The sequence below is a fragment of the Centruroides vittatus genome, unplaced genomic scaffold, assembly GCF_030686945.1.
Source record: "Centruroides vittatus isolate TY-2023 unplaced genomic scaffold, ASM3068694v2 contig_1112, whole genome shotgun sequence".
NCBI lineage: Eukaryota > Metazoa > Arthropoda > Arachnida > Scorpiones > Buthidae > Centruroides > Centruroides vittatus.
The window spans coordinates 543,546-568,309 of NW_027120714.1; the positions used below are offsets into that span (position 1 = coordinate 543,546).

Consider the following 24,764-nt stretch of genomic DNA (forward strand, 5'->3'; position numbering starts at 1 on the left):
CTTGACAGAAGGGTAATTTTTCTCGGAGGGATCGAGAATTTCGGTTTTAGAATCATTGTAAGTCGTTCTGCTTTGTTATTTTCAATTTCTACATTGCATTTTCGAACGTGTCTTTGCCAACGGAGATCCTTTACTAGAGGAGGGATCCGAAGAGTTGTTCTTTGTTTTTGTAAGAATCTTAATTATTAAGATCGAGTGTTCTTTTCTAGAAATACTGCCCAATATTTAAGTTATTCTGATGAAGTTTGGCAGAACCAAACGTTCCATTTTTTAAATTCAAGCATTTGTTCAACTTAAAATTTATTAAATTTTATATCGGGTGTCTTTAAATATATTAATTCTTATCGATTTTTAATAAATAACTCTTTTTTTTGCAGTCATTTTATAATCGTATACTCTTAACGCTTTATACATTGTTTGGGTCTTATCTCGAGAAAGAAAAGTATCAAAACGTAAGAAAATTTTTTCGTGCAGTAAATGGTAAAATTATTAAAAACATCAACTCTAATAAACCAAAATACCTACAGTTAAAGTTTTATTTATTGATTTTTTAACCTGAAATATTTGAAATCATAAATTTCTTTACTTGACCGAATAACATTTCATTAAAAGAACATTTAAATATCTGCGAGTTGGGTACCTTCGTAACTACATTTGTTCCATTTGAACGATAAAAAAATTGAGATGAAACTTTTTTCCATTTTAATTCTTCCAATTAAGAAATATTTTAATCTACAGTCACCCACTCTTTCCACTTAATATCGCCACTACAGTTCCCTTTTTCCTACTTCTTTAATAATATACTGATATGAAAAGCTCCAAGTTTGTAGAGATTTTAAGATCTCGTTAGAATGTGAATTTTATGACCATTTTAGAATTTCTTTTATAATTTACATAACTTTTTTTAAACATTAAGAAAACTTGTACATCTGAAACAAAATTGAAAAAAATAAATTTTATTATATCATTGATAATCTGTGAAATATAACATCAAACAAAGTTGATAAAATATTTGTAGCGGCATCTTATCTAATCTTATTAGGACTTATTAACACAGTGTATGGGGTAGCATTGTAAGTGGTAACTACAGTAAGCAATACTACTACAGTAACTACAGCAAGCTTCAATAAGCGACAGATACTTCTATTGCTACGTGTACGTTATCTATTGGAAGATAATGTTACGAGCAAGGAAAAAAAAAACTACTTCCAAAGCTATAATTATTAGAATCCATTCTGCTATATCAAACACGGAATTATTCTAAATTTATTGCTTGATCGATAAAAGATAAATGCAAATGTAAGTATTAATCGACAGATTAACATCCTTATTTGCAACCGAGAATTGCGAGTCGGAAGCAAACCGATAAGCTTCGTGTACTAAAAGTAAAGCAAATGGTAATCGGTCGGCTTCTAACTCTCGATCCTTCGGTTGCAAATACGGCCATAACCGATTTGTCTACACAAACTACTGACAATTACACTCACTACAGGCATGCCTTTGCTACAAATTAGTCAAGCAGCATAGAGAATGATATCGAATTCACACTATTTCAGAGTGGATTTTAACCCAAATTCCCCGTCACAGTTAAACAATACCTTAACTAAGCAGCCAACCAATTCTTAATTGCCATTACAACAAATTACTAATAATTTGTTGTAGAAGTGTTTTAGAATATTAAGGTTGCATATGTATATAAAAATAAACAGAAGAGAAGGAAAACGGTCACTGTAATTTCAGAAATACAGAATAAATAGTAATTATTTCTATCTTAAAGTTCAAATCATAACTCCTTTGAGAATACCATTAATATACTATTAGGCAGTAGAAATCATAAACCAAAGTAAATATAACTAAAAATTATTTGTTCAATCTTGCAATTCTAACTTAAGTTAGTACAGACAGATCTAGACAGAGACAATAATCACCCTCAAAAGACTTTTTATTGCTAACAGGAGTTTCATTATTTCTTTAAAATAATAGTTATAATATAATTTTAGAGTGATAGAACTTTTATATTGTTTATTTCTTTACACAAATTAAAAAAAAAGAAAAGAAAATCACCTACAAGATTTGCTCCTGGATATTCTGAAAGCTACACAAACTGATAAAAATTATATAGTAAAAATTTTTCTTATTAAGTTTAAAGTCTGCAAATAAATTGTGCGTGTGCTTCATAACAAAAAGGGAGCAAAATATTATCATTTGGATTTTATAACAGATACAATTTGTTCAAAGCTAAATTGAAGAGAATAGCAAATTCGAACCAAATTGCACCATTCCGAATAACTGTGGTAGGTCTGTCGATGTTTTGGAAAAAATAAAACAAAATTCACGAGTAATTTGGTTTATTTATAATCATTTTATCATCATTCAATTGTCTGCTGCTGAGTTTGGTCTATGGTAAACTTACAATGTTTCGACTACATTATCTAATTTTGGAGAACATCCTATAACTGTACTATTAGTCAGTCCAAAAAATTTGCAATTTCTTATTGCACTGTCTTAATTGATTACTGCACCATGCACTAATGACTGATTGGTAAACACACCTTCGACACATCACATTCTGCCAGTATATAAAGTTTAAACTGCAATATATACAAAACAATTTGCTCTTTGAAAAAAATCTCTTCATTTTTCAATTCTCTTTCCAATGACACCTAAACTATCTATCTGCAGCCATTTTCTGTGAAGTTAGAGTATCACACACTATTCGCAAGGCCCGCAGACATCTGCACCAAACAAATGACTTAAAAAAGCAAACTCTAGTAGTACAAATGTCATCTTTTCTCCGTCGTGCATAGATGCGAATGATTAAATTATTGTCATTAAAATTACGACTTTTGAAAGGAAAATAATTGCACACACACGGCTGCACAATGAATTATCGAGGAATAGAAACTATTACAATAAAAATATATACTCACACAAGCCTTAGTAAATAGCCAAAGATAAACCAAAACATCACTGATACAAATATAATATGGGGGAGGGGAAATCACATCTTAAGTTAGGCTAATCAACTATGGCAAGCATTAATAACTAAAGATGTAGCAAATGTTTTTGTCTAGCCATAAACAAAAGGCGGACTCTTTGCATGCTAATGATTTAAATTTAGAAAAAGCAGAATAAAAAATGTTATTTTTTTTCTCAATCTAGTGTAGTATAGTAAGAAATTGTAGTCAAATTAAACACCGTTCTATTAACTATATTCGTCATTAACTCAAATGGCCGTAAAATTACTGAGCTAAGGACGAGTTTACGAGTTTGCCACTGTACATTTTTACAGAATTGCAACCGAACTTTCCAGTTTGTCACAAGAGAATTTTCTAATAGCTGAATGCTTGAATTTATGATAAACTATGAGAATAATACTTACTTGGCGAGAGAAAGAATCCAATCTGCACGACAGATTTAAACTTGGTATTTAATGATGATATTCAAATTTGGAAGACAAATTTGTGATTTTTGAATTTGCCAATTTTTCTTTAATAATTTCAGTATTTTTTAAATTTATTAATTTGGTCAAATAAATAAAACTTTTCTTACATTAGGTACTTTTCATTATACATTTATCTTTGTTGTTGTTATGTATTGTTTTGTGTTTTACTTTATGCTTTTAAATGGGCCTTTGTTAATTGAGAGACGGCATTCGTCTACCTTACGGTATTAACTTTAGTAAATAAGTAAGTGAAATATATTTTAATTTTAAAAACTATGTATCTGTACACATTAAAAATAGAGTTAATATACACACTACAGTTTAATATCTTAGGATTTTTTTTGCCAATTTTATGAAAATTAATCAAATACTAAACAAACGTGCCAGTGACTTGAACATGGGCTCACGACTCGAAGAGTGCATATTCCGACAGCACACGACCACCAGAAATCATCGGATAACCCCACAAATTCATTTTGATTGTTTCTGGTTCTACCTACGGACACTTATTTACGTGCATTTGCATATTCACGTATTTGACTGTTTCACACAGGAATTAGTATTTAGAAAATGGATTGCCGGCTGTATCTTAAATGTAAAAATACAAAAAATGTCAAAGAAGGTTCGACAATCTTCAAATGAGTGATGCCGTTGATAAACAGAAAAACTTTCAAGTAAACTAATTACCATTAACTGTTGGGATTTGCACGAGTCGGTTTGGAACTCAAACAAAAGCCAATGTGAGAAGGACTTTTGCCAAACGAAATCACTGAAATCACAAAAACACCGTAAATACAGACTTTTTATTTTTAGCTGGTCGTTCAAAAAATAATTCTGGTTTTCGGCCGGCTTCTCGTGATTACTAAGGGGTCCAAGAAAGACAAAATAATAACTGTTGATCCAAGATTATATTTTGCCTTTCTCTTTTGTTTTGATGTTTAAATGCAATTCTTCTACTTTAAACAGTACTTTGTAACTTATATTTTCTTAAAGCAAAATGCCATCGAACCTATTTGTGTGCCGACAAAGTTAATTATTAAGAAAGATTTAAGTTTGACAAATTAATTTTTAGCAATAAATGATTCCCAAAGACGGTTTTGGTTCGACTAAAGTATACAACTAAAAAGTAACTAATACTATGAATACTAAAATATTGAGAAATTAGCATTAGAATATGCTCTTACTGTTTATAAAGATCTAATACAAAATGGAATATGTATTTAAAAAATTCTATAAACGTTTTTACAACACGTGTTAAATATTTTTATACGCGCCTAGTATAAATCTCCGTGATAATTTTTATCCTTATCAATTATTTTACATGAAAATATTTTATTAATCTTATACATTGTACATAATTAATTTTTCCCTTTAATAGAGTCCCATGCTGCCCACTACATGCTGGAAATTTTGGTTTAAACTTCTATTCTCAATGTTTAATAAAGGTTTGCAAATGCTTAAAGAAATATTCATTATTTTACTGTTGCAGTTAGTCTAAGTGAAAAGAAATGAAATGAATGCATATAATTTGACCTGCCTTCTATATTTACTATTGAGCGTAATGTACTAATACTTTTAATTTTGATATCAGAATTCGTGAAAATATATTTGACGTTGGCTAATATTTTATATGAGACAATTTTCTGTCATTTAAAATAAGTTTACAAATAGTTTATTATTTACTTAAATATTCATTACATATTTACTGATTTGTGCAATGATTTCTCTTATTTTTTCCCTTTAAAAAATTTTAAAGAAAAGGACTTTTCTGCTTTCTTTCATATTATTGTAATTATAACAACATATATAAATTTAAAATAATTAAATATAATATTCATTCAAGATATAATTTGAAATATTTTTATTTTCGGAGTTTATTTTCCTCTTAATTTAATGAACTTTTCTCTTTATTTTGCAATTAGGGAATACTTGTTCTTATTGCTTATTAACATTAAAAGTTTTCTTAAACGCCTGCTTCAAAATTAAGTTTTAATCGTTTAAAAAATAGCAGTAAAAATGTTTTAATTTCTTAACGAATTTTTGTTGAAAAATATTGAAGTTTATCACGTCTAATAAATAAATATATATATAAGAAATATAAATTAATAGATTAACTGCGATCGTTTTTAAATCAGTTTCTTAAGTAGTTCTTTTTAAAAATCTTTTATACAGTATATTAAATGTGAAGAGAGGCAATTTATATGAAATTATCATAGAATAACTTTATAACATTGATACTACTAGAAAATTAATGAATAATGTTAAGTCAACAAACCAAACATTCTTAAATTTCTTCCGGGTTATTTACAAACTGCAAAATAGTTATAATTTATAAATCCTCTATGGCAGTGCCACGAAATGATGGATCAAGACGTTATCACATTTTATAATTCTGAATTATCGTATTTGTCAGCATATAAGATGTACCCCGTTTTCATACATAGTTATTTTGGAAAAAAAGTGAGTGTTATATGCTGGCAAATATGATATATATATTTTTGGAAGTGAAAAACCAGTTGGGCGTCTCTATTAGTAACTTAATAAACCACCCAGAAGTTTGTGCGAGTACATATCCTCCTTCAACAATTTTTTCTTTCTTCTAAAATTAATCATAGCCACTAAAATTCTGACAAGACGGTGATTTGATCCAAATTTCAAAACGACTAATTTACGGCTATAAATATCCCGTAAGAAATTCAACAATGGGGCAATACTTCATCATGTGATTTTGGGCCAAATGAATTATACGCAAATATAAATGTAAATGAGAACAATTATATATTTAGAGATAATCATTAGAACAAAAACCCACTTCTTGAATATTCGTTATAATTTTTCTAATCGACTTTTATTCTCAATTGCAATGATTACGCTACGACCATGTGCATCTCGTTTACCAATTCAGTTTTCCAATATTTAAGGGATTACAAAGCATGTATGTTGATGTGTTGAACTAATTATGTTTTAAATAATTTTATTACCTCTCTCATAATATATTTAGTTTAAAATCTTTTATTTTATTTAAGCAATAATTCAGATAAAACAACCATATTTATGCACCAACTTACTGCGAATACAGAAATATTAACTATATTTTCACAATAAAAATTCACGTACATTTGATAAATTCAGTGAAAATGATCGGTCGATGGTTAAATACTTGGCTATGTAAAGAAACGTCACCCAACGCATCACATTACAAAAGCTCTTTCACTAATAGCTTGTTACAATGACGTTGTTTTAAAAATGAAATGATTTTTTATAACATGATACCTATATACAGCAAAGAACAATACATTAAACAATTACCCAAATACATGAATAATTATGGGTTCAAAATGGATGATGAAGGGCTGTGATTATTTATCGGTCGTATTCTATAGATTTTCGGTATAATGATTTAAAAAGCTTTTGTGTGAATCTGTACATTTTCGAAACATGAAATGTCAATCATAATCACTGATACAAGTATTCCTACAAAAATTGGACAATTAAACGAATCTAATCACGTTTCGTAAGTATTAATCTGTGTAAATGACAGTTGGCGCTTCCTTTCTCGAGCTAGTAATGTCGCGGAGGTGGAACTCCGCCCCCGCGGGGAGGGCCGTAGCCCGTGGTCGAACCACCGTAATTATCGCGTGATTGGTTGTAGGAGGGCGTACCTCCATAGCTGTCATAACCGTAACGATCATCACTACCAGGCCTGGAACCACCTGTAAATATCATGATTGGGCAAAAGCAATAATTAGCAATTTATGTCAAGCTTCATATTTTAATTTCAAGGCAGTCAATTTTGGGTTTTCAAATGATTGTAAATTTTATAAATTTTGTTCTTATATAATCATGAAACAATTGCAATTAAAAATTCATAAATAGTATATTTTTTTAAAGTTTATCAGGAATAAAATTTCAAATTTACAATTAACTTTTTTAGAGTGTAATATACTAAAACACTCTCTAAGAATTTTCACAATTGTGTCAAATTTTCCAACAATTAAAACGGCAAAAGTAAAAAACATTATATCATCATAATATTTTTATATGCTATGATTTAATTCATAATTATTCATTTAATTCATTTTTATGGTTTTAATATTACTAAAAATATTTTTTATAAACAGGAATAAATGCAGTTGAGGCAGTCAAAAACAATAGCTTTTTAAATAACCTTCTGTTTGAAAGATTTATTTTCAAAAGTATGCTTTTATATTAAAATTCTTAATAAATGCTAATAAATTTTGCTTGATATTAAAGCATATCAAATGCTTAATATATCTCATTTAAAGATATCTTCATGCTATTTTTTTCATGTGCAAGCAAATACATAAAGCAAAATTAAGTTTAGAGTTTACAAACAAATTTTGTGATGTTCAAAATTACATTGCTGGAGTGCAATTTTATTATTTCAAATTATACTGCACATTTTTATTTTAAGACTAAATTATTAATGTTCAACAGTTTATGAATATATTCCCAAACAGAATAAACAAACTTGTCATTTTAACCTAAAATTAACCTCTTGCGTGCAGTAATTCACTTATCTCACTTTGAAGGGGGAATACATAAACAAATGATATGGATGATTATTGGATAGCAGGAAAATCTGCTAAATTTTTGCTGTTGTTTTTAGTGTGTCCTGCCTACAATCAACATACATTCTGCAAATTCAGATATATAGATGTCCTTTTCATACGTTGAAAGACGAGATAATTACATAGATTTTATGGGGGGGAAATTCAAGTACAGAAGGCTTAACGCTAGATATCGATCAGACAAACAACAGTTATGATTTAGTTTCTTGATAAGCATCTTGTTTACAGGAGATCTTCCATTCTTATGCACATGTTAAATGATATTTTCAGGTATAAAATAGTATCATTCAAAAGTTTAATCAAAAGAGTTTTCCTTCTTTTGATGAAAAAATGACGACGTTAAAAATGTTCACTTTATCAGGAATGCTGTTCAGCTAAACTATTGTATCTAAAAATCAGCACTAACTTCTGTAAGCCTGATAGTAATAAACATACATCACATTCTTTAGTTAAGAACAAACAAAATTTTTTCCAACACTTAGAAAAATCTGGCCCTTTTTTTGGACTCTGTCTCGTGAGCAGCAAGAGGGACTTTTTCAATCCAACTGTAGATTCGGCCAGACTCACACTGGAATAATGGGTGACGAGGGACAGACCACCCAAAACTCTTGGGATTTTTTTTACCACCTAGATTCAATCTTGGATCTACCAGAATGGTGGGTAACACCTTAACTGCTTTGACTGACTGATTATAGCTGCAATTTGGCATTTATAAATTCTACTTTTATACAAGAATTAGAATCATTTCAAATTCTATGACTCATAGATGGCTAAAAGTCAAAATAAAGGAGTATTAACAGAATCATCTTAGAGATAAAACTATTTACAACTTCAGATAGAAGTAACTTTTAATAGACAAAAAGTTAAACAAAATGAGGCATCCATAATTTTGTCTAGCTCTCAGGTTTTCATAGCCAGAATAGTGGAGAACTTTTATTGTTATTATTCAATAATTTTTAGAAGTATTTTACGTAAACAACTTCTACACTGTATTTTATTACATTTTTTATACGTAAACTCCCAGTTGCCTCTAAAAAATATTTGTAAGTTTTACACACTATAATATTTTATTTTTTATCTGGATTAAAATCCAATTTAAGACTATAGATGTTTCTAACTTAATATTTTTTCAAAAGCAAATTTATAATATATAAAAAATTAATACTTCATTAAAATAATTACATAATTTAGCTTATCCAAATATTGTCTCCAATCGTAAATAAATCAATTCTCAATTTTGAGATTTATATATTACATAATCAATGCCACTAAGACTCAAATACCAGCTGAAATGAAGAACATAATTTTTCCTATTTAATTATGAATTTATTACAATTAAACATTTTGTTAACGCCTTACTTTAGTAGTAGTAATTTCACTCAACAGTTATAAATAATCATCATCATCAATAATAGTTCACATAGTATTTTTTTTTTTTTGGACACTTGTGATACAGAACTTGTTAATCAATGTTTTTATTGTATTATTCGTTATAAACAAATTATGAATTAGATCATAGTAAAATAATTTTAGTTAAAAGTAAACCATATAACATTTTTAATAGTTTATTAAAATATAATTAATAATGTAATGGCAATAGTTGGAAAAAATGACCTCAATTACTTAAAAACCTTTGTATATATTTATTTATAAAAGTATTTAAGCTTAACATTTATTGAATGGTTTTATATTGTTCATTTAAACACTATATGCAAAAGTTTTATTTAATTTTAAATTCGTAGATAATTGTAGAAGTCTTTTCGGTACAGTGAATATTGTTTGCATTATGGCAAATAAGCTTTCTTCAGCCATAATCTTTAATATTATATATTTTATTTTAATAAATCAAGCATTCAAACTGCAGTGAGTAAGGATTTTGTGGACAGATTTTATAATAAATTAATTGAATCATCAAAAAATTATTTTTTTTTGTAATGAATTCAAAAATATTAAGCAAAATCAATTTATACTGAAGTCAATTTAACAAGACATTTGTCTTAAATTTAGCTGGATTATAAAGATTATGTATATATACATTGTTAAAATATAAATCAGAATTTTAAATTCATGATTTAAACACTCAGAATATTTTCTTTATTTTTGAGTCCAAGTTCAAATTCTTAAAGTATTTATAAGATCCCCTTTAAGTAATTTTATTTTTATATTAAGGGAATTTTTGGACAGTTTTTTCCTATAAATATATATAATATAATATCCAGCATAAATGCAATGTATTAATATCAGTGTTAACTATTAAACACTGCTTATTAATGATGTAATTTTAGTCCATTCTATGCAAATATTGAAAATGATAGAATTCATAAATAAGGCAATGGATGGTGTTTCGTTTCTTTGAAATTTTTAAATTGGTTATTAATAGAGATTTAAGTAGATTTTTAATTATTAGAAAATAATAATAATTATATTAGTGTCAAAAGAATGAAAATCGAAACATACCAGGACCATAATCTTTTCCGTAACTGCTAACTGCACCAGCAGGATTTGTGTATGTTTCGTAATTTCCTCTTCCATCTAGAATCACAAAATTATTATTATTTGTTTTAAAATTTTTCAAAAATATTTTAAATGTTTTTAATTTTTTATATATAAAATTATTAAAAATTCCATAAATAAATAACAACTAACCCGTTATAAAGCTATACAACCACCAAAGCCGAATTATCGGGCTAGAGTCGGCTATAATAAATAATTAATATTATTATAGCCGACTCTAGCCCGATAATTTGGCTTTGGTGGTTGTATTAAAAATTCCTTTTTTGTATGATCTAATAAATGTATTGAATTTTAATTTAACAACTACAAAAACAAAAGCTTGCCAATTTTTATATAAAATACTTAATCATTGAACGAAAACTTGATAAAAACACGTTATCTTAATAAAAAATTTAAATATTTCATTATTTTTAAAATTATACACAATTGATTTATATTGCATTATACCATTGTCTCACTGGGTGCATTCCAGTATGCATCAGTCTCGCGCACAACTGATGCACCAGCAAATGATTTAACCTACTCCCTGGTACTCCCAACGTATCTTGGGTCGCGACCTAATGACCTTTTAGAAGTATTTTACGTAAACAACTTCTATACTGTATTTTATTACATTTTTTATACATAAACTCATATTTTATACATGACATTGCAGCACTGGTGAGAAAAATTTCAACATGGGATAGGTTAATAAGCTTCTATGTCAGGTGATCTCTAATATGATGGCAAAGGAAATAGAGCTGCATTGGCATTTGCACACTTATTTTGTCAAAATATATTTGGGTTAACACATTAGTAAATATGGTGTTAATAAGTTATATAACCAAGGAGGTAAACATATTACATCAAAGCTCACCATATCCGAGCACAATCAAGTGAGAAATTCATCGGATGCTGCACCGATGAACTCGCCGATGAATACCAAAACAAATTTAATACATTGCGATTCATCCAATGCACCATTTGATGCATACTGGAATGTACAGTACTCATTGTTCTCACTAGATATTTGTAACGGATGCACTGTAATTTTATCTTTCAGAGAAGAGCACAGTGGAAAAAAAAATTGAGAATGACATATTACCATGACGAAGAAATAATTTACTATCAACCATACTATTGTCCATCCTGAAATTGTTACATTATTTCAACATATAAATAATAAACATTATTTATATGTTGAAATAATATTCAAATTTCCATTTCTCTCAACATAAATTACAATTCCACTTCAGAAAAGTTTGGTTTGATAGAATATGATAGGACAACACTGTCAAAAGTGCTACATTACCATATTCTATCAAATCCAACTGGTGCAGAGGATGTTAAAGTGCACCCCTTGGCTTATAAAAAAGCATGCAAAGGCATCCTGTCTGTAGTTTACCTGTTGCAGAGAAACACTATCACTAGAGGACTTTACTTTGCAACTGAAGACCACATGAAGAACTAATCAAGCTTGAGAAAGGAAGGATCACCAGGTTGAGAGATGCAAGATGGTCATCTTTCCAAACAGTTCTGCCACCTAGACAGTTCTGACAACACTGTGAGATGGTGTTGAGACCAGTAGATGAGAGAGGGTTTGCACATATAGCTACCAGGTTCAAGATGCCACTATCTGAGAGGACCACTTGGTCTTCCAACAAGTGCACAGCAAGTATCATTGTCCACCATCTTGACACAGGTGGCACCATCATTACAGGTTCATGTCTGTCCGTACCATTTTGAGGCACCTGGGTGAGGAACATTTGGTATTGCGGCAGCCAATGTATGCTGCCATTGTCACCAACCACTGTCGCCTCCATTTAGAGTGGTGTTGCTCTCAATGGGATTGGACTGCAACAGAATGAAACTGGGTTGTCTACAGTGATAAATCCATATTCAGTTTGGGCACCTACAACAGTCAAGTTTGTGTCTGGAGGCCCCACGATGAATGCCTCAATCCTGCTTATGCTTTGGAGCAGTACACCACCCCACAGCTGGTGTGATGGTCTGGGATGCCATCACATGACAGCCGGTCACCTCTAGCAGTGATCCAAGGAATCATGACAGCCCAGGGGTATGTTAGTAACATCCTGCAGCCACATATGTTGCCTCTCTGGTAGAGTGCCCAAGAGCCATTTTCCAACAGGACAATGCTCAACCACATGGCAAGGGTGTCACAAGACTGTCTTTGCCAAAATCCACACTTCCCTGGTTTTCCTGTCCCCAATTAAACATGTCTAGGATCACCCAGGATGCCAAGTTGGACAGTCTAGGAGTTCGGTTGAAGTAGAGGACTGCTTATAGCAACCATGAATTGAGATGCCACAGGACACCTTATGGCATTCGAATGCATCCATGCCCTCTCGTATTACATCATGTATTTGTGCTAGAGATGGCCCAACAGGGTACAAGAACCTCCCTTCATTTGTAGTATTTCCTGCAATAAATGATCCTTTTGCTTTCATTTTGTAATCACTTACATCACCATTACACTCACACATGTACAATTTTGTTCAATTCCAACAACTCCTTCTTGGTACACTAATTTTTATGGTAATGAGTGTACTATAGTCAGATGTGTTGCAGCTCTTCAGCTACATTTTTATTCTTTGGTAAAAGTTTATTAGATTGGCCTCTATTAAAATAAAATTATGTTCCAAAACAGTTTCATCTATTTATTTCACTATAATCATAATCCAGGTTTCTATATTTGATTAAGACAGTGAAGTATTATAAACTAAATAGCAGCATTTATTCTTCATTAGAACAAAAAGTATTTTATTTCCCATTTTGTATTATAGAAGTGAGAAGTTTTGCTTTTTTCCAACATACTCACTTTGTATAAAACTAAAACTGTTAAAGGCACAACACAAAATTTCTAAAACAACAACATAACCTAGCTATGACTAATCCACACAAAGTGTACAGCATCTTCCTTGTGTTCATGTGATAGCTGCTTGTTTTTTTTCTATACTATATAAACAAAGTACATTTCACAGAGCACAGTAATAATATTTTCTATCTTAAATTTTCATATTACAATAAAATACCAAAATTCATTAAATAAATTTCACCGTAATCTGCTATAATGTACGAACGTGATAGAGAAACTTTCACGTACCGTAACTACTTTCACCGTATCCTCCTCCATTATAACTATTAGGATATGTTGTTGCAGCCGTGTATCCACCACGGTAACCCGTCCTAGAATCCGAAGACATTTTATATCCGCCCGAATAATCTTCTGCTGGCGACTGTGAGTTCATTTGATAATCGGTGCCCGTAAGGTAAGTGCTCTGTACATCTGGTGCTGCACCATAATCTCCGTATCCAGTATTACCAGGTGCCTGATAGTCACTGCAATATCAAAAATAAAACAATTAGGAGTGAATGGACTACAAAATGTACCATTTTGCTAATATTTAATAGTCCAATTTTATTACAATCAATATTCATAGAGTATGGATTTTATGCATTAACTTAAATAAATATAATATTTATATTAATGTCCTTCCTCCAAAGTGCCAAGTTCTGAGTTTTGTGTATTATAAAATATACACATGTACAAACTCTGAACTTCATGTATTAATACTAGTGGATACGTGGCACAACCATGCTACTAATACATGATATGATTTATATTAGATTCCTTTTACATTGCAATGTAGATCGTATTTGTTTTTCTTACAGTCAGATATTTTAAAATATATTTAAGAATTGGTATATGTTAATAAAACAAAGAATTATTTTAAATAAAGTGTTGATTGGCTGTGTGTGAAATGGATATTTAGATTTAAAAAATTGGATGCTTATTTTACGAGATATAGTATATATATTTAATGAAAATATATATATAATTTTTTTTTCATTAAGTAAGTTGTAAAATTGTTTTAAGGAAATATTTTGAATCATTTCTTTATTAATAAATCACCTATATTGCAAAATTACTGTATATTTCCGCAGATAAGACAAGGTATAAATTTTTGTCAAAGTTTTATAGTTTTAGCATATATCTGTTCTATAAGACGACCCCCAAACTATCAATGGCCTATGAATTTAGTTTAGATCGGCAATCATCATCTGGATAATACTACTGTATAGCGTATACGGAATTATGTCCTATTCGTAATTTTTCAAATGAACAAATTTTATTTTTTGCCTTGCTATTGTTGCAAATGTTTGCACTGATTCAGGCATTTGAGTAATGACCTTGACTATCCACAAAAACGTCGTATGGCCTATTCTATTTTGTGGACATACTCTACTCTCTACTAGTAAATAATTACGGTTTGTCCGTTTTACTATTACGGTTTTAATTTATATAAATTTCAATCTAAGTTTTTTGTATCTGTCCTACAAGACAACCCCGGATTTTCCGGGCCTTTTTTTATGATTCAACTATCGTCTTATCTGCGGAAATATACGGTAATGAAGTTTTACAATGATATTTAGCTGGCAACCACTTGTCATTCTCAGTTAATAATACAAGAAACTGATAGTGAACTGCAAGGCACTAGTTCAATAAATGTTTCCAAATTTTCTGTTTACATCAAAAGTTTTATTCAGCTTCGATCACATCTACACCTTATTAATTAATTGATTAATTATTGTCCTTGAAACAGATTTTATTCATAATATATAAACCATTATGTTTAGTTTTTAATTTCATATTAAATCTAATAAAAGAAAAATTGATAAGCTTTCAATAAAACAGACTTGCAGATAGAACAGACTCTGTGTTTCCACCTTACCTATGCCACCATTACCGGTGATTAGCCTGGACAATTGGGAGTATACTGTAATATAAATAGAGCATCCTCTTCATGGTGTGTTAAAGTTTGACATGCTGTAAAGTCAAGGAATGGTACATACATGATAAAAGTTGATGAGATGAGCTTTTTTTTTTTAATAAAGCAATCTAGGACCAAACATAAAAATTGGCATACCATAAAATTTAAATTCATCCCTCCCAATTTCATCCTCTGGAGATAGGTAAAGAGCATGGTGTATAAAATACCAATGAAAACAAAGGAAAAACTGTTTATCCATATTATTTCAGCTTTTGATACTATCAGAAGAGAAGAGACACTCTTTGAGAGAGTACAGCAAAACATGTCATCATTACATTCTGTACAGACATTAGAATTTGCCACTTCAAATATTTATTGTAAATACACAGCAAGATATCAAATAAGGTTTCCTTTACTGTACTGTGAGTATCTAGTATTCATTATCCCAAAACATGTACACAATAAGACAGAGAAGGCAGAAGTGTGATGTGTTGCCTACCATACAGGTGTGTCCAAATTTTTTGCGAGCCACAAGTCTGCCAATTTCTGTTTCCGATCCTAGGTGCGGCTTCACAAAAACGTTCCTTTCATTGACCTCTATCATCTGTTAAATTTACATGTCAAACCTTAATAATCTGTGTACATGTATATATATATTTTTGATGTACCAAAGAGGGAATATCTCTCCTGTATACAAAGATCATAGAGTATCGTGATATCTGACAATTAATTGATAATCTTTGCAACGTAAAAGATAAAGATCTAGAATAATGCCGCATTTAAAGATATTCAACACAAACTTTTGTTTCATGTTTAACATTTTTCCAAACAATAAAAATTTAAAATACTGACAAATAATGACAAGTTATTAGAAATATAAAGTCAAGAAGGTAAATTTCAGGAACATTTATTATTTATTAGAATAATTTTCTTATAAAAAAATTTAGTATACACACTCATGCACAGGGTGATGCAGAAGTCCTTTAACAGCAGCTATTTGTAGCTCCAAGACTAAAATTTTCTTTATTTTTTTATGCAATGTCAAACTGAATTTTTTCCTTTTAATTTAGTATGGTATCTTTGTTTTTGTTTATGCATGCACATACTTATTATTAATACATATTTATTTGCAAATGACTACTATGACAGCTACATTAAAAGATTTTTGAATTGTATGGTATGTTATTTTTTTCTATATACAGTCAAACCTGTTTTTATGCACTCTTTTTATGTGCGATTTTTATTTGTGCGATTTTTTTAATGCGAATTTTTAATTTATGCGGTTTTTCTTGGTGCGATTTTTTATTTGTGCGGTATAGTTGGCGACTAGTCTCGTGCGATTCGTCATGTCTCACGTTGACTTATTATAGCTAAATAAACTTATTATAGCATAAATGCACTTATTATAGTAATATTATTGCATGAATATGCGAAAAATGAAATAATTTACTTTTTAAGTCAACAAAACACCACCTGGACAAAAATATGTAAAACAGACGATAGACCAGACGATGCAGTCAAGTGCTGACATCTGTTGTCAATAAATTCTATTTCGTACGGTTTTGAGTTATTTTCTATGTGAGACTTTTTTTATGCGGTCCCTATTCACCGCATAAAAAAAATATTTTTTAATTGTGTTGCGAAAACTATTTTTTACAGCCATTCGTGAAGTTTCGTGCTATTTTTTTTTTAATGCGTCTTTTTTTAATGCGGTCCCTATCCCCCGCATAAAAACAGGTTTGACTGTATATATGTACTTTTACATTTATGATATTATTATTAAATATTTAAAAATTTAGTTTTAGAAACCACTAAACAATTTATTAATTAAATTAAATCCTAAGAAAGACAAAAATATAGAAGTCATATATATTATATCACCTGGAATGTTTCAAACTATCTCCATTCATCAACTAATTTTAGAATTATACATCAGATCAGCAGCTCTCAGTCCAAATAAATTAGATATAAATATTACTAAAAAAGTATTCCAAATTCATTTTCTGTAATTTGAATCTTTAGAATCCCACAGTGCAAAATTTAACACTTATTAAATATTGAAACATGATTAACTTTCATCTTTAAACTTAGCTATCAATAAATTATTTTCTCATTTGAATCTCAGATGTAGATTGTTATTTTTATGTTAATGCTTAATAAATATTAAATTTAACACAAGATGGTAGTTTAACACTCATCTCTAATGAGTGTTATGCTATTTAAGTTAATTTAAACAAACTATCATTTTCAGCTAATTAAAAGATTTATTAGAATATAGTAAAAAATGTGTTTTGCAATAATATATAGACGTTCTAGCTTAGTGAGCATAGAATTGTACATTTTAGCAAGTGTACTCAGAGAATGTTGGCATGAAAGCCTATATAGGAAGATGACAAGCAAACAGATGGACAGTTCATGTTCATGTTGATTGATGCCAATTTCTTTCAAACAAAGTCAATGAAAAGAACCCCTTGTCCGTCAGATTCAAACAACCGTTCAACTGGTCGTATTCCAAAGCTTTTGCGTTCCATCAGAAGACCATTTAACACCTGCAGAAGAACTCTGGGATTTTGAAAATGTTTGTGGTGGATTTTCGTTTGTTTTTATTTATACACCAGTCATAGGTTCATGAGGTGCAGTATATTGTTGAAAAGAACTCAAATTAAACAATTTGCTATCATCCAAAATTTCTCCCCCTTCAATTTAGTCTTAATTCTTTCCTCTTTTTCTAATACTCACCTTTGCAAAACAAATTTATGTAGTTTTTTTTTTTTTTTTGAGATAACATATTGTATGGCGATTTTGTATTTCAAGGGAGCACAATTTTACTGTTATAGTGCTGGACAAAGGAAAACCATGCTGTTCATCTGGTGGCTGATCTGGCATTATGACAAGTTGTCCTTAGTTTGTAATTACTCTACACATTATTTAAACATGCCTTTGATCCGTATGAGTTGTATAAATAAAAAAGAAATGGGAAATCACCATCCCTGTTACAACTACTAAGGCAGTGATAATTCTTGTTCAGCTTGTACTCCACCATAAAATCAACAACCTTAAAATTCAATTTCAAATTTGTGGTGCATCTTAAAATCCAGGAAATATGTTATAACAATATTTAATAAAAATCTAGTAACATTTATATTATTACTTTGTTATTAAATACTTAACAATAATTATGATAACACAATCTAAATATTTCAAAACATCTTAATAATATGAATTAAATGCATGCAAACACACACGACATTTATGTATAAATTTATAATTATTATTAAATCTATAATTCAAACTTTAATTAAAAGGAAATTACCGCCTTCCTCCACTAAATGAATTTCCGGCTGGATCCCAACGACCTCTTTTTGGAGGAGGGCCTCCAGGTTGTGCATTTGGTCTATTCATACCACCATAACCTCCTCTATTTTGATTATCTTTGGGAGCACCTAAAAAACAAATGAATATTTTATAGTAATACTGTGGATGATTTGTGATGTACAATAATAATAAAAATAAATATTAGTCAAATATCTACAAAAGTTATTTATTTATCCTTTAAACTTTAAATTTCTATAACAACATAATAACCTTTTGAATAATGAATCAACTTCTTACTACAAATAAAACAGTATCTCTCTGCTTAGATGAGCCATTAAAATAATTTTCTTTGCTATGCTATTATGCTATGCTTTCAGACTTTCTCTGGTCATCTTCAGAGTGTAAAAACCAAATTCCAATTGATTTGTAGAATGTTCAAATTGTTAATACTTTATTTAAAAATAAAAACAAATTTCAAAGAAAATAAAAAAAATAGTAATACACTCTAGCCTTCACCACTAAAAAATCAATCACATCTGAGACCACAAGTTACAGCATTATGATTTAGAATTTTAGAAAAAATAAAGAAAATGCAACTGTCTTCTAGCATTATAAGGAGTTTAATTCAACAAAATTCACACAAATACTTTCAAGTGTGTTATTATCTTCCTCAGATAAGAAAGTTCCGACATAGAACACAAAAGGTTCAAAACTGCTTAGAAACCAATTCCTCATACATCCTAACTAATGATACCACCCTTAAACACCCAGACTTATGGATTTCACTTTTCAGGGCTGCTAAAAATAATAATAAAGGGTCTCCTTTGTGTCACAGTTAGTAATTAGTTTGTTTATACATGGCATAACTTATCTTCTTGCATTTTACTCTTTATAATTATTGTTAAATCTATAAAAACAGCAATAAGTTATAAGCTCTTAAGATTTACTTAAAATTTCAATTCATCAGTTTTGAGTCTTTTATGGTCTATGTCAGAACTTTCTTGCCCAAGGACAACAGTAATACTGTCAAAAGTACTTGTGTGAATTTTGTTCTATTAAACTCTTTATATCACTGAAAAAACAGTTGCATTTTCTTTATTTTTTCTGTGATTTTGTCTTGAAATACTTTGAATTCTTTTGACTTATTATTTTGATGTTATCCAGAAAAAATTATGCTTTATTTAGGTTATATTCCCACAAACATGTATTCCCATTTCCACGTTAAACAAGTTTCTGGCTGACAATGTTATTTTATATAGCAAATCATTCCATTGTTCCATTCAAAATTTGTTTTCATCTGGACATGTTAGTTTAGTAAAGAGTCTATTTTACACTAATTTAGACATATATATATATATAGGTGTGTGCATATGTTACAGGCCATTTGCTACAAAGTACCATTCATATAATGTTGAACTGTTTCATAAGTTTCTACTCACGTTTCAGATCATTCAGATGAGTAGTTGAAAGTATGTTAAAAGCTCAATTTAACAGACCACCATGAAATCAAAGAAATTGGTTTGTTGTAAACAAAAGTTTGTTTTATTGTAATTACTCATTATTATGGACTTGTCTGTTATATCAAAGTCCATTACTATACAGTAGAATCACGTTATCTGTAGTTTGTGGATGTTTTCTCCAGGTTCACATGCCAAATATTTTTGCTTTCTTTCAGCAGATGTTACCACTAAAATAAGGAGATTCTACTGAATGTAGTAATAATGATTTGTTCATTACTGTTTGTCGATATTATGGGCAAAAGTCAATTACATAATAGATAAAATTTCAGTTGTAACAGATTTAACCCAGATTTTTATTGAACTTGTAAAAACAACATACGAGGGGTGTTCAAAAAGTATCGGACCTTTATTTTTCTCGCATAAACCAATGACGCGCAGTCCTGAAATTTTTCCCGCTTGCAGGAAGTGTCAGTTGCTGGAAGTTGGCCTATGAGTGAGGACGTGTAGTGAGCGCTCGTCAGATCCATTAAGTTGGAAAATGACTGAACAACATGAGCAGGGATATTGCATCAAATTTTGCCAAAAGCTTGGCGATACCCAAGCAGAAACCATTTGCAAGATTCAACAGGCTTTCATGGGACGATGCATGAGCAACACACGGATAAAGAATGATACAACCGCTTCAAAGATGGCCGCACATCAGTGGACAGCAAACTGCGTTCAGGCGGTTTGCTGTCCACTGATGTGCTCCTGTCTCGTTCACAAGTTCTCGGACTGTGATACAACGGTCCACCATAACCAAAGTCCGCATTTGCTCAATGACAGTCTCATTTCGGCTTGTTGAGGGTCTGCCTGAACGCGGTTCGCTGTCCACTGATGTTCTTTGAAGCAGTTGTACCATTCCTTTATCCATGTGTTGCTCATGGCATCATCCCACGAAAGTCTGTTGAATCTTGCAAATGGTTTCTGCTTGGGTATCGCCAAGCTTTTGGCAAAATTTGATGCAATATCCCTGCTCATGTTGTTCAGTCATTTTCCAACTTAATGGATCCGATGAGCGCTCACTACACGTCCTCACTCATAGGCCGACTTACAGCGACTGACACTTCTTGCAAGTGGGAAAAATTTCGGGACTGCGCATGACTGTCCCCTCAACATCTTCACAGGAGGAGGCCTCCTGTGCGTCATTGGTTTATGCGGAAAAAATAGAGGTCCGATACTTTTTGAACACCCCTCATATCTATCTATTGATCAATAAATGTAAAACATAAATCTAAAACTTATCATCTTCTTTTATGATCCATGGCATTGCTTTATACAACTCGAAGATGCATCACTCAAAGAAAACAAAACTAGTCAAAAAACAAAGCAAAAACTATAAGTAATGTAAAAAAAAAAATAATAAAAGAATTTCATATTATTTTTGTATTTTTTGGCAAATAATATAAATAAAATGACAACTATAACAAAATAAAACAGTTACTAAACATTCATAATAATGGAAGGACAGTGTCAGAGAACCAAAAAATATTTCAGTTCTCTGACACTGTCCATAGTAGTGGGAGTCTGTTACGGCGAGTGACTACTTCTCTTATAGTTTTTCTATACTTTAAGCTGGACTCAGAACCCATAATATTGAGCTTTTACTGTATAATCATTAAACTCGTTCAAATTAGTTTCCTGAACAAAACAACAGTTTATTTATTTATTTAACATTTTCAGAAACATTTTCAATTGAATGAAGTTTACTTTTTAAATTACAAATATTGCTTTAATTTCTTTCTGCTAATGAACTTCTACTGATATTTCTAAATGCCAAGAATGATTATAAAATTTAAAAACAAATGTTTTTGATAAAATTCAATATAATCATTTAAATTTTTTTATATCATCATATTAAAAAATGAAAATAATATATTACCTCCACCTCTTGGAAGTAATGGGCCAGATCCTCTGGCGGCTCCGCCGCCGCCGCCTCTACCTCTCGGAGGACCTCACGAGAAGGACCGCCTCTACCCATGCCTCTGTTTCCTCTAGCATTTGGTGGCCTCATAGAGAGTCCACTAGGAATTCCTCCTCTGGGTGGTCTGTTCATACCGCCACCTCTCGACGGAGGGCCACCCCTCGATAAACCTCCACTACCGCCTCCACTTCCTCCTCCGCCGCCACCTCCTCTTCCTCTTTGTCCACCCCTAAAAAAAATAAATTAAAAATTAATCAATAGTTTGAAATTATTTTGTATCTCTAAATTCTGAAGAAATTTTTGAAATTAATTATCATTAATTTCAAAAATTCATTCAATCTAAAATTTAATTATGGTGTAAAAAATTTAAAACTTAAAAAGCAAACCAGAATTTCAAAAACAAATTTTAAGAGGAGAAAAAACAATTAATGTATTTTGAAATTTGCTTTGATAAATTAATAAAATGCCTAAAGCCATTATTACTTTTCTAGCTTTAATTTTATTGTAGCACATTGATCGCCAACCTATTATTGCTAAAACCACTTTCCCGGCACCATTTTGATTTTGTATACTTTACTGTGTACTTTATTGTGTAAATTTTTCCATTTTTTCAAAATAAATATTATGTTTTGTCATACTATGACTATTTTTAATTCTTAAAAGGTAGAGTAACTGGCAATGCATTTGCACGATAAGTGGGAGTTGCGGGTTCGAGTCCCACCCCGGGCAGATTCTTTTCTTCCAGAATATTCTAAATAATTTAATTATAATTATTAAATTTAATAAGCAATGGTACTTAACATCTCCCTCTAGTGACAAACTAGTTATATGATTTATCGAACCATCCACAATACAATCATTGTGCACATATTAATGAAAGGTAATTATTGATTATTCAAATACAGCAATTTTATTTTCGAGTAGTCTCCAAATAGGTACAGTACGTCTGCATCTGCCACTGTCATAAATTACCCTCACAACTTCATATATCAATACAAATATTAGGAATTGAAATATTTTCATGCTTTTTTCCATCTGAAATGTAAACTCTCAAAGTTTTTATACAAATGTTTCTTCGCTTACAGCTATGTCTGTGGGTGGTGATATCGAGATTTCTATATAGTTACTTTAGCAAACATACACAGAAATCAGGCACCACCCAAAAATAGTATGTACAACTAGGAATTAGTGTATCAAACTGTATTAAATTTTGTAAATGAAACTTTTATATTTCGCCGGCAAATAAATTCCTGATTTTCATGTTGATGTCTGAAGTTGTAAAGATAATTTAAGAATGCCCTGGGAGCTCTGATAACAGAGACAGAGAAATCCAAAAACATTAAATAAAAAAATGCAAATGATTTTATATAAAAAACTGTCTGCATTTTCATGTAGACTGTTTTTTATATAGAAAGTCAGTTACTAATAAATAGTTTTCTTTTATTAATAAAGAACTGTTAATTGGACTTAAGAATATTAAAGTCATTTATTTATAAGGGCATTCCACTTAGTTAAGAATCTTTTTAATGAATTTTTAAAAATTTAAGAATAACCTTACCGTCCCGGTGGGCCACCTCTCCCGCGACCCCTAGGACCTCTTCCGCCGCCGCCACGACCGCCTCCTCTATTTCTTGGACCACCGTGTGAACCTCTGAACGAAGGGATAGGTTTAGGCACAGATTCTTCCATAATTTATAATCTACAAAATAAATAATTTGTAAATTTGATTAATATTAAAAATTTCTAATTTGTCAATAAAAGTAGATATAATATAATCATTATAAAATGAAAGTAATAAATAAATTGATTTATAATATAAAAAAAAAAAAAACAGACTATAATTTCTGATGATTGACCCGATTGCAATTTTCATTTTACTTTGAATGGGCTTTAACTACTCAAAATTAAGCAAAATACTATTTAAGTGCTGAATAAATAATAATAAATAGAGAAATAAGCAGTTTTCTCTAAGCCGAAGCATTCCTAGCTGTGGACTACTTGAATAGTTGAAAAGTATTCTGAGTGGACTGAACATCCAAATATGTTATATAATAACTGCACTGTAAATGATTCAGTAGTGTGGATCAAGGCTTACTGATTCAGCTCACTGCTTCCAAGTGACATAGTTACACTCTGTCTTATTCATATATAACTTAATTCAATAAAAATCAAAAGTCAAATATTTATTATGTAAAAAAATGTTAGCATATGCCACCAGATCAAGAAAACAAATTGATTTCTGTAAGCAAGCCAATAATCCATTTGGTTTGTTATCCATTTAAATTTACTGGTACTGTACATAATATTTCTGCTTCTCATATCAAACCTATGCAATATTGTCTTTTGAAAAGTCTTTCTGATTTTTATCACACACAAGCTAACTGGTTTTACCTAGTACAGGATCATGTCATCTTGGAATTTGTCATCTCTAAGAGAAAAACCCACACCCCTTTCTAAGAACTGCATGTTTTGAATACTTTTACATGAAAATCTTTACTCAAAACTTACCCAGTGCACCAATAACCCCAACGACGAGCTCGACATGCTAGCTTATTGGATTTGCTGGCATACTTAATGCCGGGTTACCGAAATTTCACTATAGTCATTCATTGATTTCTTTGTAATTCAATTAGTTATTATCTACATTTAAAGCATTATATAAATCATTTCACTTATTTGAATATTAACACGTTAACCGCCATC

At 30.4% G+C, this 24,764-nt stretch overlaps 1 protein-coding gene across 4 annotated transcripts in view; it reads right to left on the bottom strand.

Moving 5' to 3' along the window:
* The window catches only part of LOC136977101 (RNA binding motif protein, X-linked-like-1), a 50,653-nt gene that overhangs the window by 18,215 nt on the left and 7,674 nt on the right, over window positions 1–24,764 (bottom strand). For 3 of the 4 annotated variants that reach the window (XR_010881038.1, XR_010881037.1, XR_010881036.1), the window contains exons 2-6: window positions 23,620–23,760; window positions 22,020–22,290; window positions 18,637–18,766; window positions 13,655–13,890; window positions 10,495–10,569 (exon numbers count right to left, since the gene is read on the bottom strand). Coding sequence is in view for 1 of the 4 variants with exons in the window: in XM_067272544.1 (XP_067128645.1) it covers window positions 7,007–7,158; window positions 10,495–10,569; window positions 13,655–13,890; window positions 18,637–18,725 (552 nt within the window). In the remaining 3 variants the exon portion in view is untranslated. Of the gene's footprint in view, window positions 1–6,441; window positions 7,159–10,494; window positions 10,570–13,654; window positions 13,891–18,636; window positions 18,767–22,019; window positions 22,291–23,619; window positions 23,761–24,764 lie in introns of those variants that run through there. The other variant, XM_067272544.1, reaches the window with a different exon arrangement.